Here is a 27151-nt window from a genome sequence, read left to right as displayed (position 1 = left end):
CCAAACACGGACGTAAACTTCAAGTATAGCTTCGATAGCTTCGAGTGTAACTGGATTGCACACAATTTACGGATGTGATCACCAATGTTGATGAAATGCAAAGTCTTTACTAGTAAAGTCTTACAGGCGCGTTTCGCCCCGATTGGATGCCGCGTTCGTCACCCGAACGACTCCGAAGTGCCAAAAACTGTTCTTTCCCATCGTTTGACGAGAGACCGACGTCAACTTCCGGTCCAAACACGAAAAACCATTGGCCAGTTCCCCGGTTTGGAACGGAATTTTCGCGTCCGGAAATAATTTTGAATAATTATTGTAAGTCCAGCTTAGTGCTGGATGACCTACACTTGGAAAACAGAACTAATTTGGCTCAACGAACTCGAATGGACCTCCACGGGTTAACATGGATTTGCATTGAATTGCATATACAATTTAATGGGCGCTTCCCAATCACGGACGTGAACATCCTATACATGAAGTGCATATTCCTTACTAGTCAAGTCTTACAGGCGCGTTTCGCCCCGATTGGATGCCGCGTTCGTCACTCGACCGAATCTGATGTTCCAAAAACCGTTCTTTCCCATCGTTTGATAAAAGAAGTTGGAACAGAGTTTCCAAGTTACCGTCCGATGTAGTTGGAATCCAGCATGCGATCAGCTTGTCTACTTTTTTGCTTTAAAAAAAAGTGTTAAGCACGTGGTCTTATCACGATGGTTGGCGCAATCGGTGATCAGGTGCCTCACGCAAACCTGTGGGATGATGATGTTGAATGGTCTCTTTGGGTTGGGTCGCAATGGATCGTAGTGCGCATACCGGACAGTTTTCAAGTGATCTTTTTTTTAGTAAAGGGTGAGTTTTTGTGGTAGTCGATTGAAAGTCCGGATGAGTTTGAAGTTCTTTGATGTTTGTTCATGATATGTTAAGGGAATTTTCTTTTCCTGGAACGAATAACGAAAAAATTGGTCAACAAAAAATGGTACTCTTAAGCGATTTCACATCTCAAACATGCTTGTAAACAGTTTCAGATCTCTTTTTTATTGGTTCACTATCTCCTTAAAGTTAGCTTATATATAACACATTAGGCTGCTGCGCGTGCATGAAGGAACTCGATTTACATCGTTATTCTCCACACAAATGCCACTTTTCGAGACGTCGCTGGCTCTTAGCTTAAATAATCTTAAAGCTAGTGCAATTGCCGTTTGTCTGATTTGTTTGTGATAATCTAAACTAAGATCACTGGATGGATAATGTAAATTGTAATGAAATGCAAAGGGGGGGAAAACGTCGCGTTTCTTATAAAGAAACGCAATTTTTTGCTTGTAAACTTATTGATTTTTCGAGGGAAACAAGATGTTCGCCTACTATTTCAGATTAAGATTAAGTACTTTGAAAAGAAATGTCGAGCATGCAAAAAGGTTTATTGTTGTTTAGAGTTTGTAGAATAGAGAAGATATATTGAAATAAATTTGGCACAATGTGGTCGTTTTGGTTTCGAAAAATATATATTATAAAAAGTCACACTTTTGATTGTTGAAAATAAAGGAAAAAATAAGCATAAATAATCGTTTGAAAATTTGCACAAAATATTACGTAATGCTTGTCCTTAGGGTAGAATCTCATGAGATGTGAAGTGTTGTAGCTTAACCTAACTTCGCTTCGTCATACCGGATTCCAGTGCGTTCCGTTGCGCTTGGCCTGCGCTTGACCTGACCTCTGTCGTGACCGCGTCACAATATTGTCATCCAAAAGTCCAACTCAAACCGACTTACTCCTCGACGTCCACCTCCTCCTTCGCCGTCATGAGCATCTTCTGGCAGAACTGCGTCACGCTGCGCAGCGCCCGCTCGAACGACTCCGGCTTGTCCTTCCACGCGACCCCGATCCAGTACACGGGAATGCCGGCCAGCGTAATCAGTACGCCCATGCCGACCTCGTACGGCGCTACGTAGCACGGCACCACGATCAGGAAGGCGCAAATTATCACAAACACCACCGGAATCCACAGCTGCACCTTGATGGGCCGGTTGATGTCCGGTCGGGTGTACCGGAAGTACAGCACGGCACTAACGGAAAGCATGATGAAGAACGACTCGACGATGCTGCTGTAGGTGATGAGCACGTACACGTCGCTGATGAACAGGTAGAACAGGGACAGAATGCACTGAAAAACAGAGAACTCAATTATTCAAAACTGTTAAAGAAATCCCAAAAACAACTCAACTCACCAGAAACACCAGCGACGGCATCGGCGTGTACCGGTTCACGTTGATGTGCGACAGGATCTCCGGCATGTGGCCGTTCCGGGCGCCGACGAAGCACATCCGCGACGACGTCATGATGTGGACGGAGAGGCCGCCGAAGGCGGAGATGGCCACCAGGATGGGCATCACGAAGGCGCCCCAGCCCATCGCTTTCTGGGCGAAGGTCTGGTGGAGAAAAAAAGAATGATTATTAATTTAATGGAGATCTATTTTTTTTAACTTAAGCTTAAAATTTGTAATGGCAAGCTATGGGATCCTAAACTGAATCGAATGGAACGAATCCGGAAAAATCATTCAGCCAATGCCGAGAAACTCAAGTTACTTTTTTTGATCGACATCTCCAAGCACTGATATTTGCTCGGTATTTGATTATGTGTCGATATGTGTAATAGAAGGTGGGTCTACAGGGTTTTTGAATGGCGGGCCAAATTTGAAGCTCACATAAGCTTACGGGCAAAATGTAGAAAATAGCTTATTAAAAAAAAAAAACGTTACTTAATCCACCTTTAGGTGATTGGTGCCTTCCTCACATTCATAAAGTCAATACATTCAGTAAAAATAGCAACATTCCCTTAACATGTTTAACAAATCAACTTTATTACTCATTTCATTTGATAGGGTTCGCAGACCTTCAATTTTTCTGGCTCATCGGCAAGGTCTGATAAAAAAACCGATAGTTCACATTGAAGATTCAGACAATATTTTTATCACAATATCTGAGATCGGGCCTCCAAAAAGTGTATAAATAACACTTAAGTGCTAATAACTTTTGATAGGGTTGTCAGATCTTCAATGTTTTGGGCTCATTAGAAAGGTCTTTTTAATACCTTTCTGAAAATGTATAACATGATAGGGTTGTTTGCAAAAACCACCCTTTTTACAATCTTCCGGACATACGTCAAAATCGTTTTTTTAGCATAACTTTTGAAGTACTTAACCAAACTTGCTGATTTTAAATAGAGACCTATGGGACCCCAAGACGGATCGAATGAGACTAATAGGGTCAAAATCCGTTCATCCAGTCCGGAGATAATCGAGTGACAATTTTTTTGTCCACCCACCTACACACATCCACACAGACATTTGCTCAGAACATGATTCTGAGTCGAAAGGTATACGTGAAGGTGGGTCTACAAGGTCGAATTAAGAAGTTCATTTTCCGAGTGATTTTATAGCCTTTCCTCAGTAAGGTGAGGAAGGCAAAAAGTGTGGCTGTCTGGCCATTACACACTTTTTTGTAATGTTGGTACCACTGGGAGATTTTGACATTTCGGGCGTGCTTTATTCGGAACGCCATGTTCGCCAAAAATCTGGATAAGCTATTGTCAGGGTGACCACTCAAATCCCATTTTCAAATTCCCGACTTTTCCACAAAGCTCAAATAATAGGCATTTCTTATCTTGAGAATTATTTCGAACAAAAAAATCTTTATAAGTAATGTCAATAACAACAAACACAAACCTAAAATTTTAAAAAAATCAAGCTATTGGAGATTTTTGTAAACACAGAAAATTAACAACAAATTCTTAAAAAATACGTAAAAAAATGGATGCTCATTATTTTGATTGAGACTAGAAACATAAACAATTATCTTTGAAAAATAACCAAAACCGAAACCTCATCAATACTTATAGTTTCAATGTTTATTTTTTATATTGGCAAATGTATTGTTTTTGATACTTCGTTTCAACTGGAAATGGCAAAAAGCTAAAGATAACTGAATTTAAAATTTCATTCCTAATTTCATTTTATTTTAAATTAAAGAACGCTTCAACATGATTGCTGTTTTAATTCCTTCAAAGAATTTAGAAAAATATCTAAGAATTCGTTAGAAAAAAATGTTTTTTTACCAAGTTCCTTTTTCTAATTTTGTATCAATGTTGATTTGTCTCGTTGTCAGTATAAAACTGATTTATTTAAAAAAAATTCAATGAAAATTCAGTTTGAAAAGATCCCACATATTTTAAGAGAAATGTTTGCAGAGACAAATTCTTTAAACAAATTTGCAGTAACTCAAAACTTCTTGGAATTATTTTATTGTAATTTAATTTTTTTTAATTTTTCGAAATGTAAAAAAGTTTTACATTTTTTTCATTCAAAACGAACAACGATTAGATTTTATTCGATCTTAAGTTTCCCGATAACTGAAAATCATGTTTTATCTATAGTAAATTCTCACAAAAAAGTTCAAAGCAACATTTTGATTTTGTGTTTTGAAATTACGTTATGTATTTGGCTTAAAAAATGAAAATACTTACAAAAAAAACCATTGTCATTCTCAAGTTATTTTTTTTTTCAAATATTCAATTAATGTGATAAAATTAAACATATTTTATTAAGTTTACTTTTTGTTTGATAAACAAAAACTAAAAAAGATCATTTGATTAATAAAAAATATTATAAAAATTAGTTTTTTTAAAGGTGGATACCTTTTATTTTTAAAGATTAAAAAAAGAAAAACAAAGATTTTTGATGTCTTAAATACCCTTTTCATTCTCAAATTTATTGAAATACAATGTGAAAAGAACCTTAAATTTAAATAAGTTACTAAAAGCAGAATTGAATGAATTTAATTTGCGAAATTATTCAAGAGTTAAAAAATTATTGTCAAACATGAATGCTTGGTAATCCCAACTTTTTCCCGACTTTCCCGATTTCTCGACTTGAGTGGCAACCCTGTTCAATTATTGTGTTTCATATGTTTATAGGCCCTTTAAAAAAACTGTAGAAATCAAAAAAAAAAAAAAGAATCAAAATTTAATTTATAACATTTTTATTGCATTTTTAATGTAACAACAAACATTGAAATCTGGTTAGGCCGTTGCAAATATTTTATACCACGGTCTGGTCTAGGGTCGAGGGGTGGTTGAGCTTTGGTGGCTGAAAACAATCTTAATTTCACAAATATGAATGAATGAACAAAAAAAAAATTTTATTTACTTGATTGACATCAAGTATGGATAAAATATGTTAGATTGTGTTTTTTAAATAATAAGCAAATTATAAAGAGAAATTGTTGTGAAAGGATTTTTCTACAATTATCTCTCCGATTTTAATAAATTTTGGTCTGCCAGGATCAGATAGCAAATATTCAGTTTCGTAATCCTAACATTTTATTTAATTATTGTTGAACCACCATTTGTCATTCTTCCTTTTTCATAATTGCACTAGAATTTTTAAATCCAGGATGGCGGCCAAAATGGCGGTGATGAAATTTTGGAAAAATGCATTTTGTTATTTAATAGGCAATCAAATTTGACTTAAATGGGACCACAGAACTCGAATTTGACGTTTAAAAAAAAGAAAAGAAAATTTAAAATAGGAAAAAAAATCGTGATTCTCGATTATCCGAAGTCTGATACAAACCTTCGGATGATCGAACTTCGGATAATCGAGTGTGGACTGTAACGATATTTTATGCAAATATTATAAAAAATACCTTTTTATTTATTATATTTCTAAGTCATCAGTTTCCAAAAAAGTGGTTTATGGCCGTTCCCAAACTAATCATTACCATCATTTCTAGAGTTTTTTTTTAAAGAATTGGGATTTTTTGCTTTTTGGGTTGTTGTTGTTAACTCATAAAAAAAAAAAAAAATTGTCTCAAAAAAAACTCTAAATTCTCCATAAAATGCAATTTTCCGTCATACATGCGACAATACATGTTTTCATACACACTTGAAGGGTATGCAAATGCTATGTTAATGATCAGAATCTGCATCTTGAAAGCAATTTATTGATCGATTTGGTGTCTTCGGCAAAGTTGTAACTGAAGAAAACAAAAACTCGAGAAAAATGGGTAAACTAAAGTAAAGAGTTATATTTTTGAAGAGTTTTTTTAGATTTATTTTTTTTACACAAAAAAAAACGAAATGCGCAAAATACCATGTTTTTTTTATTTTATAGGCACTGCAAATATTATTTGGCAGTGTTGCCAACTTTAGGAAAAATCTGATTTCAAAGAAGAAAAAATAGGGTTTTTGCAAAAATTGTTTTTTTTTTGCATTTTTTTTAATAATAGAGGTTTTGCACAAACACAAAGTAAAATTAAACAGAGTATTTTTTTTTAATTGTTGCTATTATTTTTTTCTAGATGTCTTGTCTAAGTTAATACTTACAGTTTACGTTCTGAATTTGTATGAAATGTTTTATGGACGAACAAAATATCTTCTTTAGACAATTGGTGATCATAGCAAAGGGCCCACAACATTTTGACCAAAGCAAAAAAAAAAAAAAAAATGGCAGATTTCTGGATTTTTTTTTAACGGGTTAAGGACTCGATCCTATTTCCATCCATTTTTTGAAATTTCAGACCATTTTTTCGAAAACTTTTGAAATAAACTTGCTTGCTTATTACTGTGCTGTTTGATACATGATTCAAGTTTAAAACATATTTTACAACTGTGATCGCAAGATGGAAACACATGTTACTTTTTTTTCTGATGAGATCAAATCGATCACAAAAACCATTCTCAAGATGAAGATTTTTTTAATATTACACATAGAACCACAGACAGTCTTTGGTAGCTCGTTTTGTTAAATAATATTTTGAGTCGTTGACTCCTTTAAATTATTTTGCATTCCATATTCAAGCAACACCAACAACAATTTTAACGAGCAATTAAATCAAAATTGCACTGACCAAGTGTTGAGGGCACAATCAAGTGCAACCCAACAATCAACGCGGTCATCGCTCGGCGACAAGTTGTCTACCGAACACAAGCCTCAATCAAAATTGCCACATGCCAACAAGCTCGTTGGTTGTCCGATCAATCTTATCTGTTGCCAAGTCGGCGGGAGACACCGCCCCACGATTGATCTGTGTCACTTACCACAGCAATTGCATCCGAGGACAGAATCTGCTGAGGAGTCAGCACGGCCACGTACGCCATGTTGGCGAGCACGTAGATTCCGGTGACCAGCGGCAGTGAGATGTAGATGGCCCGGGGGAGATTCTTGTAGGGGTCTTTCAGCTCTTCCGTCATGAAGTTGAGGTAGTTCCTAAAAATAATAGTTATTCTATAGTAAGAATTATTTAAATTAGACTGTTCAAACAAACCATCCAGCGTAGGAAAAGATTCCGGAGTAGAACGCCACCGACAGCTTGCCCGGGTCGGTTTCCGTGTTTTCAAAGGCGTTTTCAAAGTTCTCCGTTCCGCCGAGCAGCATCCACACGACGCCCACGATGATGACCAGTACGAGGGCGCCGATTTTTGTGAACATGAAAATGTTTTGCATCTTGGTCGTCACCCGGACGTCGTACGCGTTGATGTAGGTGAGGGCACAGATGGTGACCGCCGCGAACAGCTGCAGGCCGATCGTCGGCACGGAACATCCCGCAGCAAAGAGCGGCTGGAACACGTAGCTGGCGAAGGTGAGACCCATGATGGCGTTGGTGCTGGGACTGTGGGAAGGGGAAAAGGATGGAGAAGAATAATTTTAATATTTTTGAACACACACATTTTGTAAAAAGCAGTAAAATCTACGAAATTTAAATAGTTTTTGTATAGAAAGCGGCACACTAATCGTAACCGACTTTCTCTTAATATGCTGAATTTTGGTTAGTTAGGTATGTTTTGCAACATAAACTTTATAACTTTATACATTTTTTTATCTTTAATAAATAACTATAAATCGACGTAACCTTCTTTCGCTAATATCTTTTAAAATTCATCAAAAATAATAACAAAACTCCTTCTTAGGTGAAAACCAGTAACATTCGTGCTAAAACATAATTTCAACGAATCATCCCTGCGATTAATTTCACGCAGTAGGCCTGGCCAGGCTGTTAAACAATTCGAATTGAATAGCATTCTCCGAGGTGCTTCCAAAAGATAGTTAAGTTCAGATTCGATTAGAAAACCGGCAAATCAGTAGGCCAGCACCACAAAAGGACGAATGTTCAAATTCGAACATGTTTTGGTGGTGACGACAGCTCCGATTATTAAAAAAATCCGAAAATCAGAGGGAATTCAATTTATTTTTCAAAAAAACTTAAAATTTTAAATGATTTTTTTTCAGAAAGAGTTTCCAAAAAAAAACCTTATTTAAAATAATGCAAAAAGATAGAGTTATTTTAGGTAGGTATTCAAATTGGGTACGCAGAGTCGCAGATTTTAAAATTTTGTAAAAATCATTAGATTTGCTACAAAATTAATAAAAAACAATATTTTTGAAAAGAATTGTTCAGCAATACATCATACCCTATTAGGGTACTAAAACTCTATGTAAATTTTTATGTACAACGGTAAAAAACACGATTTAAACCCATTTCTGATTACCTTTTTTCATTTTAATGCAAAAAATAATAATTACAAGACAGCATTTTTTCAATGGATCAACTATGGTCCCCTTGGAACGAGCTGTCAAGAAGGGCCGCGAAGTCAATTTTTTAAAATTAAATCAAAAATCCATTTTAAATCCATTGGTGTCGCTTAGGGTCATTGTACTCAGAAAAATAAGCTTTACCGTTGTGAACAATAGTATCACAAATTTAAGCCTAATTTAAGGACCCAATTGATTTTTTTTTATGTTCAATCATTTTTGTTTCTGAAATTTCAAAAAGGAAAAAAAATCGCCTAACGAGTATGCAACCAGTAAAGTTGAATTCAAGTTTCTTGGATTCGTATAGCATTCTTAATCCTTCTGGTCAACTAAGCCGCGATGGTCTGGGGGTTAGCGTTTTTGTCTGCTGCCCAAAGGACGGGGGATCGAACCCCGCCGCGAGCTAATGAACTTGTCGTTCATATTCAAGTGTTCAGAATTCCTTCTTTTCATTATTTCTCGATAGGAGCAGATGGGAATCGAACCCAGAACCTTCCGCTTACAAAGCGAACAGCGTAACCATACAGCCACGCCTACCCCTTTATTTTGTCCCGGGAGTTCCCGCGTTAAAACAGGAACAGAACAAAACAATAAGTACACCGATTTTCAAATAAATTGCTCTAATATCTCCTGTTTGTATTCACTTTGTAGTCCCGATTTTCTCCAGTTGGCAGACAGACAGTTTATTTTGTTTAAGTTTTTGTAGCCATGTAATATAAATAAATCAATAAAAGAAATATATTAATAAGAAACATATTTATTTGATTCATATTAGTTTAAAAATTGTGGTTCATTTTAAATCCAAAGCACAAAAATGAACAACAAAATGACAACACAAAATGAACAATAAACAAAATTTTAATGTTTTTTAAAACTTTCTGAAAACTGCTGTCGTCTCGGCTGTCGTTGTTTAGATGGAAGTGTAGATTATCACCCATTAACAGTATTGAGCTGATTCTATGAATTAAGCTTGAAAAACATAACAAATATAATAAAACAAAGAATTTACGACTGTTTATAAAATTTCCCGGGATTTAAAAAATATTATTCCCGTTTCCCGGAATATTCAAAACCCGGGAAAATTTCGACGCCATACTCAAAAGTGACCCAAATTGTCAAAATATTGATTTTTTCACATATTTTGGTGTCATATGATAATAACCATTACATAACTAAACTTAAAAAATTTATTGAATAAAGATTTCATTACAATTCGCAATTCGCAATTTTCAGTGTAAGAACGGGCCTTGACCGATCTTATGCACCAGGTTCCCGACGAACACGCACTGCCTTTACACCTACATCTTACCCTTGCTCTGAGTCAGTACGAGCAACACGCTAGAACACGCTTTGAGTGTTCGTGCCAGGCATGCACACCTTCTTTTCCGGTTACGCATTTTAACTCGGCCGGGGGTGGTACATTACGTAGGGTTTGATGTAAGTATAAGCGCCTAACCATTTATAGTGTGCCTATCAACTTTCATTAAAGCAAAAACTGTTTTATTTTAGTTTGAATTCAAAAACTAATTGTTATTTTACTGTGTATTGTTTTCTCCTGAAATCTTTACTAGTGTTGAGTCGTGTTTATGTGTTGCAATTTCTTTTGTCGCGGTGTTTTGTTACAATTTTTGGTCCTAAGCATGTTATAAAAGTTTACCAAAAGTACAATAGTAATATTTGTGTTAATCCTTTAACCATTCCATAAATTGAGTAAGGGCTCAAACCTCACTTGTTTGAAAAAAGGGTGAAGATTGAAAACAATAGACAGTAAAAGAGAATATATTTTATAAAAATCAAGAATCAATAGTAAGAGAATGATGAGCGTATTTTGAAGAATAAAAATGAGAAGCTAGATGTATTAGATGTAAAATTAGACAATAGTTAATAAATAGAGATACAAAACAAGCTTAGATTATAGTAATGATAATTTATAGGACAGATAAAGAATTATTCAAATAAATAAATTCGCAATAAAATCAAAAAAGATTAGGCGAATGATAAATAGACTTGATATTACTAGTACATTAAGGAAAAGTATATTTTTAAGGAAAAACAAAACAAAGTTTGTTACAGCAGTATCAATTGGTAAAAAAGAGTGGAAAAGCTTTGAGAGATAAGAGAATCAAAAGTTAGTAAAATCAAAATCAAATGATGGATATTAAATAGAAGAATCAGTGAAGAATTGAGAATCAGTAGAGCAAAATAAAAAAGGAGATAGGTGGTAGCTGAGAATGAAGAGAAGAGAAACCCCCTTGTGCGATGTTTCAGGTACATCCACAGCAGTTGACTCAACATACTGCGAATCAAAACAATACCGTCTACAATCACAAATTACTTCCCTTTCCCACATTGTCGCGCCCTTTTCTTTTAGCCGTCTCGACTCTGACCCGCGGTGGTCAAAGGTTTACGATCCGTTTCCACAGGCCACCAGCTAGGTCATCATGAAAACCAAGCCAACGTGGAGGTAAGAAAATAGGACACTCGCAAGGAACCAGAGCTATACTGTACTGATCAGGGTAATTCGGATGATCTAACAGAACTACGGATGTAGTTAGTTACGCTCCTTCCAGGATGTTCCTTACGTGGACGTTAACCGAAGAGCACGCAACAAGGTCAGTGCCATTGCATGCTCTTAGGTATCAATCCTTGGCCTGCATAAAGATTTCATTACAGTTACAAAAAAGTAGTATGGCCTCCGCTCCCTAAAAATTTTCCACAAAAATTTAGGGCGTAAAATACAAATATCGCAAAAAAAAAAACAAAATTCATGAGCATGAGCATGAGCATGAGCATGAGAGATCACCCATGGTTGCCCCTCCGTTGCTGAACAGAACCGTAATATCCTTTCAGCACTACTGATTATAGGCTTCGAAGATCTAGTGGTGTTTCCCTTATCAACAGCATGTATGAATGCGCTGAAAAGATAAAACACCATGAAAAAAAAAAGAGAATTCATTTAAAAAAGTTCATTTTTCAAGTGATTTAATAGCCTTTCCTCATTGAAGTGAGGAAGGCAAAAACTTGTACAGTCGGTTGTTAACTATTTAGGATACATTGAATATTGTTTATTAAAAATTACATTTTTAAACAAATAGATAATTTTCAAGACCTTAAAAAATCATTTTTTGGGCCCACAGATCGGTAAATGACGTGGATCTTAAAGTTGTTTTTTTATCAGTAATTGATATTCTGTATTTTTTTTTTAAATTGCAAATTTATTTGAGTTTTTAGGGTTTTCCTAATTACTTTATTGATTATGCTAGTGGCTTCTTTAGACATATGAAATGAATCCCATTTAATAAAAAATACGGGTGAAAAATCGAAACATTGAATTAATAAATTATTAAATAAAATAAAATTATATTAGCCTTTTACGTTTTGCCTTCCTCACTGAGGTAAGGCTATAATCCTGCTCTAAAAATTAAATTTTTATTTAAAGCTCGAAAACCTAAAAAATAAAAGGCAGGCAATCGCACCAAATATCATCATGTTATATATCGTTTCACAGGTAATCTTAAGACCTTTCAAACGAGTCCAAAATATTGATGTTCTGGCAACCCTATCTTAAGTTATGACCACTTAAGTGATGTTTATGTACTTTTTTGAAGCCGGGTCTCACTTAAATGTATGTAAACAATGTCCGGATCCATCATCCGACCCATCGTTGGTTAGGTAATCGAAAGACCTTTCCAACGGGTCCAAAACATTGAAAATCTGGTAAACCTGTCTCGAGTTTTGACCACTTAAGTGATATTTATGTACTTTGTTATTCCGGATCTAAAAAAATAAAAATGAAATTTTTGTCCAAACCCATCTTATTACCCATTTTTGGAAAAGAGTGGGGAAGGCATCAACCACATAGGTGGATTAGTTTTTAAAAACACAGAAAACTGTTTTGGTTTATATTATTAGTAGTTACTAGTTAGTTTAAAATGTATTATTTGCCTAGCTGTTTGGCTTCTTTATTTCTGGAACGACATATGAAAAGGGCGCAGACGCATTTTGACAGCTGGTACTATTTAGCAAATTCCAAGACAATCGGTAATTATTTAGCAAAACCCGTAGTGTTGAAAGGAAACTGGGAAGGCCAGCTACTAATTTACACTTAGAGCTTTGCGAAAAAGTTACCTAAGGCTTGAGAATTAGAAAAATAGTTCTAACTGTCAAAATGCTTATCCGATTTAGATTTCACGCGCGGTGATACCACCGCAAGATAATGGTCGCATGACAGCCGCATGACAACCGCAGAACAAATTTTTGGCTGTTGTCAAAGGTTGCCTTGAGTTTTCAGCTGACTTTTTAGAAAATAATCAAAACAAATCAAGTTGACAGCCAAATTAACGCAGAATTTGAGTTCAACTTGCTGATTTTTACACTGCGGTAGTTAGGCGGCAATAATCTCCTGTCTTTCACAGCGAAGGAGAAACGTGATTTTATCTCGCAATAAGCAATACTTGAAACAGAACATTTCTCGCTTACTTTTTCAAAAGGTCCTATGTACATAGGTTGTTTTGTAAAATTATTCTAGATTTCAAACAAATACTCACACAAATATCACCGTCGCATCCCACAGGTACAGAAACGCCGGCAGCGGTCCATAAGCCTCGTAGATGTACGCATAATCTCCTCCCGACTTTGGAATCGCCGTCCCCAACTCCGCATAACACAACGCCCCAATCATGGACAACACTCCGCACAGTACCCAAATCACAAGCGACGTTCCAACGGCACCCACTTCCATCAACACACCCTTCGGCGAAATGAAGATTCCCGATCCGAAGATGATCCCCAAAATGATGGCCACTCCCTCCAGCAGCCCCAGTTCCTTCTTCATTTTAACCTTTTCCGGTTTGGCCACATCCGAGGCTTCTCCGGCCGTGCCATTCTCCAACGGCGGTAAACTCTCACTCCCGGGACTGACGAGGACGTCCTCGGTTGGCGAGTGCAGCTCCAGAACCGGCCCGCGCTGTTTTAACACCATTTTTTACTACGGGGGAGATTCGATTTCAACCGACTACCGATCGCGGACGCGCTTCAACTGCTTCTAAACGATTGTGTGGCGGTTGAGGTTGGCTGGGCTCTCGCTCCTCTAGCAAAAGCGCATCGGCCAAGCGCGGCCGGCCACCTGCTGCTTGCCTCCTCCGATCGGGTTCGCGCCGGCGAGTTTTGCTTCGCGAATCGAAGGAAAAACGAGACCTGTAGACGAAACGAAACAAGAGAGAAGAATAAATATTATGGATGTGGCATTGAGAAAAAGGGGTAAAAGGTAAGGGGATGTGAATTCGGATTATGAAGCATTTATTTGATTAAAATTTATATTTTTATATGAATGAAACAAGTTGCCATGTAACCGTTAAATCAATTTAAAAATTGTTAAAATCAAAGGAGTCGAAACAGTAACACAAATATATTTGTTCAGTTTACGATTCTGAGACTATAGGTATGCGTAAAGATGTGTCTACGAGGCTTAACCCTGAAGTTAATTTTTCATTGATTTTAGTTGCACACTGATGCGTTCTTGACTAAAGGCAACAGTCAAGAACGCATCAGTGTGCAATCTAAACCACTTCATCGGTGGAGCTGACGATAGGCACTTGAATAGGTTATCAAAAAAGTCGTCGGTTGGAATCGCGAGGTAGAAATTTTCTGCTCTTCTCAATTAAAAATAATTCGAAATGTTTAAACTTATTTAATTAAACTGTCAAAACTGACGAAAATCATAGTTTGTAGCATTTATAAAAAGATTCTAAAATTTTGAAATATTTTTTATTAAAAAGAGTAGAACATGTCACAAAAGCTTAATTTTTTAGCATTAATGAATTGGACATTTTTTTGTGAGATTTTTTTCGCTCTCTTCAATAAAAAAATATTTAGAAATTTTAAATTCTGGCTGTCAAAACTTTAGTATAAAGTTCTTTTAAAAGTTTATTTTTGATTCTAAAATTTTAATTCCAATTCTTAACATTTAATAAAAGTTTATTTTTACAGCATTGAAAATCTAAAATCAAATCAATACTTTCAGAGATATCCCAAGTTGAAAAAAAGAGGGCTAATTAGATGACACTAAAGTAGGTATTAGACTATGTCAAACAAACAAACTCGCACTTTTTCGTGTTTGACAGTTTGCCAAACTAGCAAAATTGTTTGCGGCAAACTCGCAAACAAGGCAAAATGTATGCAGGCTGACGTTTGTACAAACAAATCCAGGCAAACAAACAAAGCAGGCAAACTGTCAAAAAGTGCTCCTTAAGGAAAAAAAAATTCTTATCAATTTTAATGCTAAATTGTTTTAAGGGAGATCTGTATTTTCCTAAAAATAAATGTGTATTTCTACACAGAAAAAAAAGTTTATTTTGGAAGGTTGAAATTTTGGTTGGTTGAATAATACCTCTTTTTTTGAGTAATATTACTGAAAAATGTGTAAAAATGTGAACCTGATGAAAATTAATCAAAAACTGATATTCATTAAATTAAAATTAATCAAAAACTGATTTCATTAATTCGTTTGACACAAAATCGGTCATCATTTCCTGATGAATATTACCATAATTTTTTCTGCGAAGAATTTTTTTTAAAGATCCTAGAAGCTTTTCACATGGCGCTCACGTACACTATCAAAACAAACGTTTGGTAGTGTGTGTGAACTCCGTGTAAAAGGGGTGTCATTATTCAATCACTAAATTGTTGAAATTTTTAAATATGATCATTTAAGGAAAATCTGTACATAAAAATATTTGTGGTATTTGGGATCGAAAAATCTGCAAAATACAGATTTTTTTTTATAAATCTGAAATGGCTGTTTGGGAGGCGGTATCTCAGCCACTAGCAGTTTGCTCAACAAAGTCAACAGGAGGAAATTAAAGGTAATTTATTAACACGGTGTTAACACCGTGTTATTAAGCCTTTCCAAAATACTTTTTTTGCATGGGTGCAAAAAACTGAAAATTTCACAATTTAACATTTTTGAAGTTGATGTCAGTAAACGCTTCAGTTTCGTCAAGGTATGATAGATTTGAGCTCCCTGAACATCCTCCAATCGATAGAATTGAATTTTAGTGAGGGAATTGCCAATAAATAAAATTGTAAATTTGGGTATAAATGGCATGGAATCATCTTAAGAAACCACGATTTATTTATTTATTGACAGGGAATTTACTAAAATTCAATTCTGTCGATTGGAGGATGTTCAGGGAGACCAAATCTATCATACGTTGACAAAACTGAAGCGTTTATCGAGTTCAACTTAAAAATTGTCGAATTGCGTTTTTGAAAAATTTCACTTAGGATGCCTAATTACCTGAAAACGATCATTCAATTTCAATTCCAATTTTTTTAACGTCCAATAATTTTTTTTTTTGCTTTTTCCAAAATTGGTTTATGGATGGTCCTTTTTTGATAACCTCTAACTCATACAGACTATACAGAAAAAAAATTGCTGACACTCTAAAACAAAGACTAAATACGTTCTTGAAAAAAATTGTAATGTCATCTGGGAATGGACAGATTCTGCGTCAAAAAAAAAAAAAATGTTACATCAGAAAATTTTCATCAGTTTCTGTTAAGTTTTTAATTTTTACAACTTTTATTTTTGAAAGAAAAATATTGATTTTGTATTGGAAATAGTGTCACTACAAGTCCATATATGAAAAATAAATAAATAATATTTGCAAATTCTCTACAACTTTCTGTTTTGAACATTGTTGATTTGCTAAATATTTTCTCAAATACAGTCCAGACTCGATTATTCGAAGGCCTTGGCAAAATTTCACTTTGGATAATCGAATCATAAAAAAAAACTTTTGTTCTCTTATTTTTGGTTTTTGAGCTTGACCCCTAATAGTGATTTAGAATTGTTGAATCCAAGATGGCGGCAAAAATGGCGAAGATGAAACATAAAAAAAATATTTTATAGGGGTCGCTGAACTTGAATTTGATGTTAATCGAAACTTCGGATAATCGAGTTTGGACTGTATGGCCCTGCAAAATTTTAATTAAGAAAAATTACTTAGAGAGCCCAAAATTTCTATAATATCGATGAAAACTAAGCTGTAAACTATTCATTACATTTTTAGTTTAAAAAAAATATTTCAAGAAATTTTCACATCTCTTCGATTTTTTTCAAATTCACATCCAGAATAATAGTTCTGAAATCTTAAAAATGAATTGAAATTTTACCATCTTTTTTTTCAATCATAATTGCTTTCAATTTTCGATTCCCGCCATATCATGTTCAAAATTCTAACCATCACCAGCAGCAGCAGATGAATTAATTACAGTTCTTGACCTGCGGGGTCAATCGCTCTCAATTGGGGTTGATTTCAGTGTGAAGATCAGTTTCGATTGTCTGCTACATATTTTTTGTTCACAGTTTTGTGTTTAACTCCTTGACAACTAACTAATCTGTCTGTTGTGAGAGTGACTAGAAACTTTTGATTGTTGCTTTATTTGTTTTTGGTGATAATTTTGCGAACATCCAACAAATCTTTCCGGTCTGATTCGTCCGGTGGCCTTGAACAATTTGTATGCCTATACAATCGGTCAAGGAAACATATTTTGCTGCGCTGATAGCGAACCGGAAAGAAGAGGTTAGGTATATTTGATGTTTTTAAATTTAGACACGTGAACGAACTGATTAGCGGTAGAAGTTTGTAAACTTTAAACTTAGGATTCATTACCAGCCACTGATGATGATGGTTTCTGTAGGTCTAGGACATTACCTCACGTACAAAAACGGATTCCAAGTTGAAAAAAAACATGATTCTTACGCCTTAATTGAGCGGAATAGACTGAGAATGAAAGAAACAGAAAAAAAAAAGATCTACTAATAAATATCGACTACGATTGCGTGATGGTGCGGTTTGCTCCAACTGTGAGAACTGGAACCGCGGGAAAAGAACAACTCCGAAGTAAAAAAAAAAGAAAAAAAAGTGTAATTAAGCCTACACAAGTCGAGAGTGATTTTTTTTTTTGTTGCTGTCGTTGTTCTAAGATTCTGTCCTTGTTGTGCAACTGTTAGAAACGAGTGCTACTAGAATGACTTGTTTTAATTTTAAATTCAGCGAGGTATAGAGTTAGACTTAAGGGGTTACATACATGTAGAAAATCCAAAATTTCATATTTCAGAAAATTTAATAAATCCACTTAAAACATGATTTTCCATCACTCCTGAAAGTTTCATGAAGATATTTCATGATTAAACTGAGTAAGAGACAATTTACGTTCAAAATTTTGCCATGCGCAAAGCGAACTGTCAAACTTTGTGAGCGTTTTTCTCTGAACACCGAGTTGATTTACGGGTGCCACGATATCTCGAGATGGGATGGACCAAATTGGCTGAAATTTGAGATGAAGACTTGCAAGACATATCCCGTGTGCATGACGAAGCCCGATTTTGAAATTTTGCTTTTTAAAAAAATACAAAAATAAAAAACTGGCGATTTTTTATATGAAAAAATGAAATTTTTTTTATCTTTTTTTTCAAACAAACTTTTTGAAAATCGGGCTTCGTCATGCACACAGGACCGGTTTAACGAGGCTTCACCAAAATTTTGAGCCGATTTGGTCAAATCAGTGTGGAGATATCGTGGCACCCGTTTTTTGAAACTGCTAACTTGGAATGGCTATATTTCGGCAATGATACAACCAAATATCTTCAAATTTATGTTGATAATAGTTACAAAAATATATTTTAATGCCCTTAAAACAGATTTAAAAAAAGTTTAAGTGTGTGCCCAAACCAACCTCTTACATTTTTGTCGATTTACATGTATGTAACCCCTTAAAGATAAAGTTTGAATAACTTTTCCGAATTCGAGGAAAATTCCAGTAAATCTAAATCAAACTAAATTTTCAAAATATCTGCGCTCGCAACAATGTCTGATTCAAATTTGCAATCAGCATTTTTTTTCATATATATTCTCACTCTTTCTGATTGTGGAATTCCAAGCTGCTGCTGTTGTTGTTAATCCTTTGCGCACATAATAATAAATCCATTAAGGCAGACAGAAAATTAATAACATAAGAGGGTAAAATCAGCACTGTTGGTCGCTCCGAGTACGTCGTTGGGACCTTCGACATCCTCCTCTCACTAGAATTATAGTTATTGTTATGTATTTGTATCGTTTGACTCCACTGGCCTGGTGCTTGATCTTCCCTCAGCAGGTGAGACCCCCGAGCTGTAGAGTTATTGCCATTTTACTTCTTCTTCTTCTTTTTTCAACTGTTTTCTTTTACTAAGGGTATTTGTTTGTGATTTTGACCAGAAAGGCAATATTATTTTTTTATAGACTATTATACATTGTTTATTTGTACACCCTAGACAACACCAATGCAATTATAAACCAAAGCGTTAGGTACGGTAAGTCCACGCATCCCCCTTTCCTGTAGATTATTTGAAATGTGATCCGTTTACAGCTTCCTCTCTGCGGTAAGCACAACGCAGAAGGGCTGGTCGTATTAATCTGTGAATATTCATTCTTAAAATAATTATTTATCTGTCTGTATTTTAAAGTTATTCAAAAATAATCGTCAAACGATCACTCTATCAATTTGCTTCTCTCTTTGTCCACAAAGTCGTGATGTGCGTCACTCACAGCTGTTTCATTGTTTGCCTTCTTCGAGCTTGAGCTTGTCGAGGTGGATTTTTTGACAAACCAAAAACAGAAACAAACAAAAAATATTCATGCAATTTGCATACCACCCCTCTCCTCAAAAACGCATTTAAACGACCGTCCTTTGTCTTCTTCATTTCGTTAATTTCTTCTTAACCGTTTAACGGAGTTTCATTCCGTGCGGCGGCGCCTTCTTCGACCAACGATTTGACGAAATGTAGGTCACTGAAGCTTCAACATTTTCGTCTGTCATGATGGTTGGATTATTGAATGGGGCGAAATTGAGAGTGTTTCACACCTGATAAAACCTAAAAGAAGATGGATTTGGAGCTTGTCGGCGAATCTTCTTTAACAGAAGTCAAATTTACACCAACATGTTAATCGATGATTTGTTCCTTGTTGAAATTTTGAATTTCCTCGGTGAGAGTTTCTTTCCCTTTATTGACTATCACTATCAAGTATGAGTCACTCACTCTCTCTAATTGACTGACCCATGACAATAGTTGTGATAATTAGCTTTACCACACTATCTCACCTCTGTAATTTCCGTGATTCGTAGCTGCATAGATGAGTAATTAAGACCATGTCGATGAAGACTCATTTTGCTTTTTAAAATAAAAGTTGCAACTCTTCTCACTTCAAGGTCGTCAAATGATAGACAATCGCGGCCCTCAAGCTGTCATGGAACCGGTAATAACACACTGCTCTCGTTCTCTATCTGGCCAGGCTTCACGCCTCGACAAGTTCCGATGCAAACCCCCCTGGCCTGGCCCAAGACCAGCAGGGATCGCTGTATAAATAATATTATGTACAAACCCGGGCAGACGGTAATAACAGAATTCATGCCATTTCAATAACAAATACTGTTAAAATAACGGAAAGTGTTATGGAATCTTCTTGAAAAATCAATTTTTGCAAAAGGGTTTAATAACAGTTTATGTTATCATAACAAAATTTGTTATTGGTCTGTTATTGGTTGAAAGCCAAAACAACTTTGGAATAACATTTTTTGTTATGGAAGAATACCTCCAACTGTTATTGGGATGATCGGATTAGTTGTTAAAATAACAAAAAATAATAACAACGATTTGTTCGAAGAATAATTAAAAATGTTATTAGTCTGTTATTACAATAACAATCCAATAACAAAAAATTCATAACGACAAATAACAAATCTTGTTATAAATAAAATAACATGTTATTGGTCTAGTATTTTCAAATATCAAAAAATGTTATTCCCAAGTTATTTCCGTCTGCTCGGGAATAGTCGAGAAGAGCCGAGTGCTCACATATTTGCGCGTTATATTAGTCGGGGAAGATGCAAACTTGTTTGGAAAGGTTGGAAGCAAATAATGCCTGTTGGATTGGTAATTTTCCTTCCAGCGGTTAATAGTTTGAAGACAGAAAATTTAAATAATTAACTTAGCAAATATACTACGTAGAATACTAGGTTCCTTCCAACTAATCGAAATGAAACGAATTTTGCGCCATTAGATTCAAATTTATTCAGAAATTTTCTATGAAACTTTCTAAATTGGCAAAACTGTTTTAATAACGAAAGAATTCAGTATTTAAAATAATGCTTGAAAAAATAACTTGCAAAATGAGCGCTTCCCTAACACTGTTCCTAGAATGCATACAATTGTTTACCAAAAAAAGCGCTTCTCTAACACGGATGTGAACTTCAATTACCATAAATGCATAAAATGTCGAAGGAAATTTTGCATTTACGAATTTCTTTTTCTTGGTGAACTAAACTAACATGAACAACGTTATTCAACGCCATTCCGGTAATGTCGCGACAAAACTACTTTGACTTTTTTAGTTTTTTTCAAGCACAAGTCAAATTGTAAAACTGACTAAATAAGATAAAGAAATTTACATTTAAGCTGTTATAAAAATATTTTTTTTTTCATAAAATTATTATTATTAGGTCCTTTTTGGTACTGGGACCTGGTTAGGACCGAGTCGGCTTTTGTAATTACATTTGACTTAATAATTACAGAGGATTCTTGTGTGTAAATGTTAGTGGGAGGGGAGCCGATTGCCCGCGGCCTACTCGGGGTTAGTAGGGAAGGGATTGATGTTAAAGACAAGGCATTATAAAAATGTTTTTAGAATTTTTCTTTTCACTAGAGGTGGGCAAAACCGCTCTTTTTTAGGAGCCGCTCATTTCCGTTCGCTAATAAAAAAGAGCGGCTCTTTTGAACGGCCCTTTCGCTCTTTTTCAAAATGTAATCTAAGATTTTGGAGAAAATTACTATTTAATTTACAAAATTGCGTTTACTTCTGCCAAAAATTAACAAATGCTGATATTTTTTTTTGGAGAAAATATTCTACAAATTCTTTTCTATATTCTGTTTTAATCGATAAAGTCTAGAAATTCTTAAGTTTAATCGGGCAAGAGGATTTTTTTCCAAGATCTCGTGGGCTATAAGAAAACTAATAAGAAAATCAACTTTGTACTCGGGTAATTATTTAGTGTACGATCAGTTGTACAATGATTTTTTTTTTATTTTGTTTAGAAAAACATTCATATTTGGAATTTCACAGAATACTAGGAAACTGAAAATATGAGTTTGAAAATTTGTACCTGGGGTTCATATATTGGAATCAATGCTTTCTGGAGTCTATATTGGTGAGTAGGTTTGAATGGACCCCCTTCGAAATATAACGATTAAATTCTCAAAAAGCCTCAAATGGCCCCTCTTTAACCTGCCTTATTTTTATCCTAAATAACTTGAAAAGGTAGGGGAAGGTGGGACAAGACGACCATATGGGGCAAGAGGAACAATCGCTCGTAAGGCCGTAATTTTTACAATTTTGATTATTTCCAGTATGAGAAATTGTTGCTAGCAATGCAATTAGTTGATTCTACTACCACATAACCGACAAAACGACGTAAACGCCGCGGGGCATAAGATTGAATGAAGTTTTTTTTTTCAGAATCTTTGTTTCCTTATAATATTTGGAAAGTACAAAATAAGGCTTAGGGTTCGTTTTAAGGCTCATTTCATCAAAATGCTATTTTTCCTAGATCAGTAGTGTCCCTACCAATGACTTGCACGTATTATAAAGTATGATTTATGTTTTGGTTATTTTTGTAGAGAGCTTTTAAAAAATCTTGTTTAGGTGGGGCAAGTGTACTACATGCACAGAGAACAGATGTATATCATTGAACAAACAGCATTGAAAAACGTGTGTAAAAATTCAAACCAAAATACGTTGAAAAGAGCTAGGGTGTGCACCATCCGCCTAGATAGCGCCACTTCCAAAATCATGATGGCCTACAGTAGCAGAACATTGGACCATCTAATCACTACATAAAACATTCCGTACGAACGACATCAGACCAATGTCTGACTGCCCTTCATCAGAGGGTTGCAATTTTACGCGCCAAAGAAGGTAAACAAAACGAAATCGGACATAACATGTGTAAAGGGACTATTTTAAGTAGTCGCTTGAAAAATCATTTTTGAATGAATTTTTTGTTATGTTTTTGTTAATGTTATTGCATTTTTGCATTATTTTTAGTCAACTGGAATTATACAGAAGTGAATTTTATATTTAAACAAGGTTAACATTTATTTTCTTTCGAAATTATTGAGCCTTTTTCATTGTTAGGTCAAGTATTCTCAGCCGCGACGGTGGCGCCGCCAAGCGTATCCTGCACACTCTAATTTCTTTGATGCAAGATTGTATGCAACGCATTTTTTTAGTTTACACGGTTTACACACAAGTTAGAACCAAGATGTACATCTGTTCTCTGTGCTACATGGATTTTTAGTATGAAAAAATACGAATAGCTGCAGCAACATATTTTATTATGAAAAAAAAACATAAAAGTTCTTAAAAACTTATAAACAACAATTGTTTAAAAAATTGTCCATACACAATATCATAATATCATGAAAATTTACTATTAATCATCTAAGTAATATTTTTTTTCGTAAAAACGGTCAAATTTTTAGTAAAATATTAATCTGAAAATGAAAGAAACGTTTCAAATACATCCTAATCTGATGTATCTAAGTGATAATAGTTCAATTGTTAGTAAATTAGCATGTTTTTTCATGCATTGTTCCTCTTGCCCCAACGGGTTGTTCGTCTTGCCCCACTAGTTGAGTAGAACGTACGAAAAATCAAAAATTTTAAAATCATTTTTTTACATTAAAAAACAGATTTTTTTTTTAAAACTTGTTCTATCAAAGTCTCAGTCAAGACCTGGAATAAGATGATTCTAAAAAAATCGACAGATTTTTTAACGTTTGTAATGGGTTATAACTAGAGAGCCTGGATCTTATTAGAGAACGGACATCTCAAACCAAAAGTACCAATCGAAGCACGAGAACTGTCAAACGGAGGTACCAATCGAGCAAAATCCTTTGTCTTATGCTCGATTGGTACCTCCGTTTGACAGTTCTCGTGCTTCGATTGGTACTTTTGGTTTGAGATGTCCGTTCTCTAATAAGATCCAGGCTCTCTAGTTATAACGAGCATTCTTTCGCTCTTTTTAGCGAACCGGCTCTTTGAGCGGCTCACTCTTTTTTTGCCCACCTCTACTTTTCACTAATTTTGAATAAACAAGAAGGTAATTTCCCAAAAAAACTGAATTACTGAATACTGACAATTCGATACAGCAACCTCGATTGGAAATATAATGTCGATATGATACAATACTTTATTTTTTTTAAGAATAATGATACCGTAGCAAATATTTTTCAAAATTATGTAAAATACTAGAAAAATCCGGGGGCAAAAATTCAAAACAAAAATTAAAATTTCAATGGAAATAATTACGTAATCAATTGAAAATAATTTAAAATGCATTTTCTTGCGTTAATCATTATTTTTAGCATGGTTGAATCAGTTTAAAACTTTTTAGATTTGCTGTGAAAGTATTTTTTGTACGCAAAAATTCTTTTTCGTCGTCAGGGCTTAGATTTTGGTTAAATTAATGAATGCAAAACATTGTAAATTTGTTAGTGTTGTTATACTTTTATTTATTATTTAGAGACTGATTGTTGAAGTTTTCTTTCTGAATAAAAATATGAGTGTTTCCATTTTTGAAGTATTTTGTTAGAAATTTAATATATTTTTAATTTTTAACTAAAATTGCCAATAAATAAATTGCCAGACTCGATTGTCCGATGGTTAAGTTTTTGACATGCAATCATTCTTTCATTGGTTGCGACAGGACCTGGCGCTTTGATATTGAAGTTTAAATGGGACCATCAAATCGGTGCGTTTTGTTTTTTTTTGTCAGTTTTGAGCCCCTCAACGATTTTTTGCATTTTCCAAAAACATCACGAGCTCATAGTTCGTATTTCAGGGAACAACTTTGCCGAACAGTGCGAAAAGATTCGTCAAATATTAAGAATGTCAGAATTGAAAACACCTCCACTGAAACTTCAACTTTTTTTCAAGCGCTTCTGGCAACCATCAGCTTGCTTGGTTACATGAGTCGCGACGACGCCTTTTTCAATATTTTCTGCAGGAGCAGCAAGTGCTGCCAGAAGAGAGTAATGTCGATTGTCACCCTAGTGGCCACCCTTCAATTCAAAAACATGCGTTCAACAATGCATTGAAATTAGCATTGTTTTTTCAAATAAAAGTTATTTGTTTGCATCTTTGGATATACTCAAACTGATTTAAACTGACATGAAATACGTTATCCAACGCGATTCCAGTTAAGTCTACGACATTGTTTTTTTTTTTCAAAATAAGTGCAAAAATCTATTTGTCAAAATGATTTATCAAAATGTCGTTGTAAATACCTGGAAAATAAAAAAATAAAAAAATAAATAGTTAACGTCCTATGACACACGCAATCTACGCTAGATCTCACTGTAAACAGTTTGAACGTCCTACGCACACCCACATTGCATATTATAAATAGAAAAGTATCGACAGCATCTGATCACAGTAGCCACACGTCACGAGATGATAAAAATTTCTCTGACGATGTCATACGATTTTTATCGAAGGATTGCATCCCACTGAAATTAGCAGTTTAAACCACGTGTTCAAATTTTACGCAAAAACTTCTACACATTTTTATTTTATTACAGAAAATTAAATGATTTTGTTGACCACAATAAGCTAACTCTCACTAATCTATGCTTGCACAGCCGGCCGGCCGGCAAAGATCTGTGAGAAAACACTGTTGCTTGTTACGCAGCCTCCTACGCTTCAAAAACGTGTTTCTAGCAAATCGATATTTATTTTACGCGTTTCTTGTATGACAACGACGACGACGACGACGTCGTCGCATGACGTTTACGATTTTTTTCCCTGAGTGTACACACAAAAGTGCATCCTTCTGTCAGAATCGTAAGGATATTCCAATTGGATTGAGCGTCCTTGCCGCGAACTGCCTGACGCAATCTGGCCTAGAATTTCGTCTGGATTTAGAACCAGAATCAATATTTTTGTTCTATGAAATGTTTAACAAACAGTTTGTGCGAAAAACAAAAACCCTGCCACGGCGTTTGTGTCAATTTTGTGCACGGCAATGAATGACAATCGTAATTTAATTTAGGACAAGCCGCGTTTGAGGTTATGTTCGTCCGGGAAATGAAGGAAGGAAAAAGTTTTTTTTTGCGATCTTCTTGTCGCACCTTTTGACTGATTTTGACAGCGTAAAAACTTACCTTTACTGCGTGATTTCTGCAACGAAAGCCGGCAACTGTTTACTGCTTACTTTGCTGTTAAGTTTCATTCACTTTTCCACTTAAAAAATCATACAAATTTTTCCCCTTTTTCATGCACGATATCCGCACTACACGAGTTTTGCGGAAGAAAAACCTCTCGCACGATGCACGTTTCTTTCACTCACTCACTTGTCACGAATTTCACTCTCGCTCTTTCTCTCTCTCACGAAAAAAGGCTTCCCGATCTGCACGGCGCGACGGTCGCGAACGAAGTGAACAGTAGGCCGTGCGGCGACGGTTGTTTTTATTTTCATTTTCTTCGTGCGCGCTTTCACTAATACTATTAGCTACCGGTTTGGAGTCATCTCACGAATACATGTTTGCGGGGAGTTGCATTCAGGATGCAACGGAGAGTGCATGCATGCGAAAACCGTTTTGTTCAGGGGGATGACAGATGGTGATTTCAGCCTACCGCACATCAATTGCAATATGGCGGCGATTGTTTGTAAACATCACAAAAAACTTGCTAGCTGAAAACAGTGAGAAAAGCTAAATTCAAGCGAACATAAATAAAATGTATTCCGATTATAATCAATTATGCTTAAATTGTCTATTTCGAGTGAGTATAATAAATTAAGCAGGAAAGGGTATTATTTCAACAAACTATTGGTTTCTCCCACAGAGATAATTGGCCTTGTAATTGGCAACAGATGCAAGCATCTGCCGGAAGTCGCATCCGAGTTGGAACTTTTAGTTCGCTTCTCTATCGTCTACTGCTCCGCCGGCAATTTCCTCGATTGCAGCATTTCCCCGGAATCATGCTGAAGGCAAACCTAAATTGCATGTCGCAGTCTGAGAAGCACACGTAGCAGAACGAAGGTCAAACTAACATGTTCTCGGCACGATGTCCACCTTCTTCGGATAGAATCGCACCCGGCCACTGACTTTATCTTAACCTTTATGAACTGACGGATCTGGCCGACGCGATGCTGAATTTTCCAGTGTCCGGATTATGGATGACTCGGTCGTCAAATTCCTTTTAGACACGGCTGCCACCCTTTGGAGCAAATTGGCCAGCACCAGCAAGCTTCGAAAAAAATATCTAAGTTAATTGAAATAAATATTGCCGTTTCCTTTTGCCCTGCTCTTTTTCCACTTGCAAACGGATCTGTTAATGCCGTTCCGTGTCCCGTGTTTCCTTCGCCACTAACCGTTCCGGAACGAACGTTGGCTGCTGTTTACGTTCTACGGCCAGTCGATTCTCATCCCCTTCCGCCAGCTTTCGGTTCCACTCCTCAATGATCCG

At 35.5% G+C, this 27151-nt stretch overlaps 1 protein-coding gene across 1 annotated transcript; it reads right to left on the bottom strand.

Moving 5' to 3' along the window:
• Positions 1-1480: 1480 nt before the first annotated feature.
• LOC120417701 (Y+L amino acid transporter 2) lies at positions 1481-26116 on the bottom strand. The gene is made up of 6 exons (XM_039579846.2): positions 25846-26116; positions 13130-13778; positions 7318-7662; positions 7091-7259; positions 2223-2423; positions 1481-2158 (listed from the first exon to the last, which is right to left on the bottom strand). Exons 2-6 carry the CDS (start codon positions 13561-13563, stop codon positions 1763-1765), a joined length of 1545 nt encoding a protein of 514 aa, XP_039435780.1. The 5' UTR covers positions 13564-13778; positions 25846-26116; the 3' UTR covers positions 1481-1762.
• Between the last annotated feature and the right edge of the window lie 1035 nt (positions 26117-27151).

Source organism: Culex pipiens, chromosome 1, assembly GCF_016801865.2.
Source record: "Culex pipiens pallens isolate TS chromosome 1, TS_CPP_V2, whole genome shotgun sequence".
In the NCBI taxonomy this organism is placed as follows: Eukaryota; Metazoa; Arthropoda; class Insecta; order Diptera; family Culicidae; genus Culex; species Culex pipiens.
The sequence above is the reverse complement of the archived record's forward strand: the minus strand, read 5'-3'. Positions and strand labels throughout refer to the sequence as shown.

Bases quoted from the DNA above. Each gene is read 5' to 3' on its own strand.
- LOC120417701 (XM_039579846.2), bottom strand. From the start codon at position 13,563: ATGGTGTTAAAACAGCGCGGGCCGGTTCTGGAGCTGCACTCGCCAACC. The intron at 7,663-13,129 runs GTGAGTATTTGT...CCCTTCCCACAG, and splicing joins GATGCGACGGTGATATTTGT to TCCCAGCACCAACGCCATCA. The intron at 2,424-7,090 runs GTAAGTGACACA...TTTCTCCACCAG, and splicing joins CCTCGGATGCAATTGCTGTG to ACCTTCGCCCAGAAAGCGAT.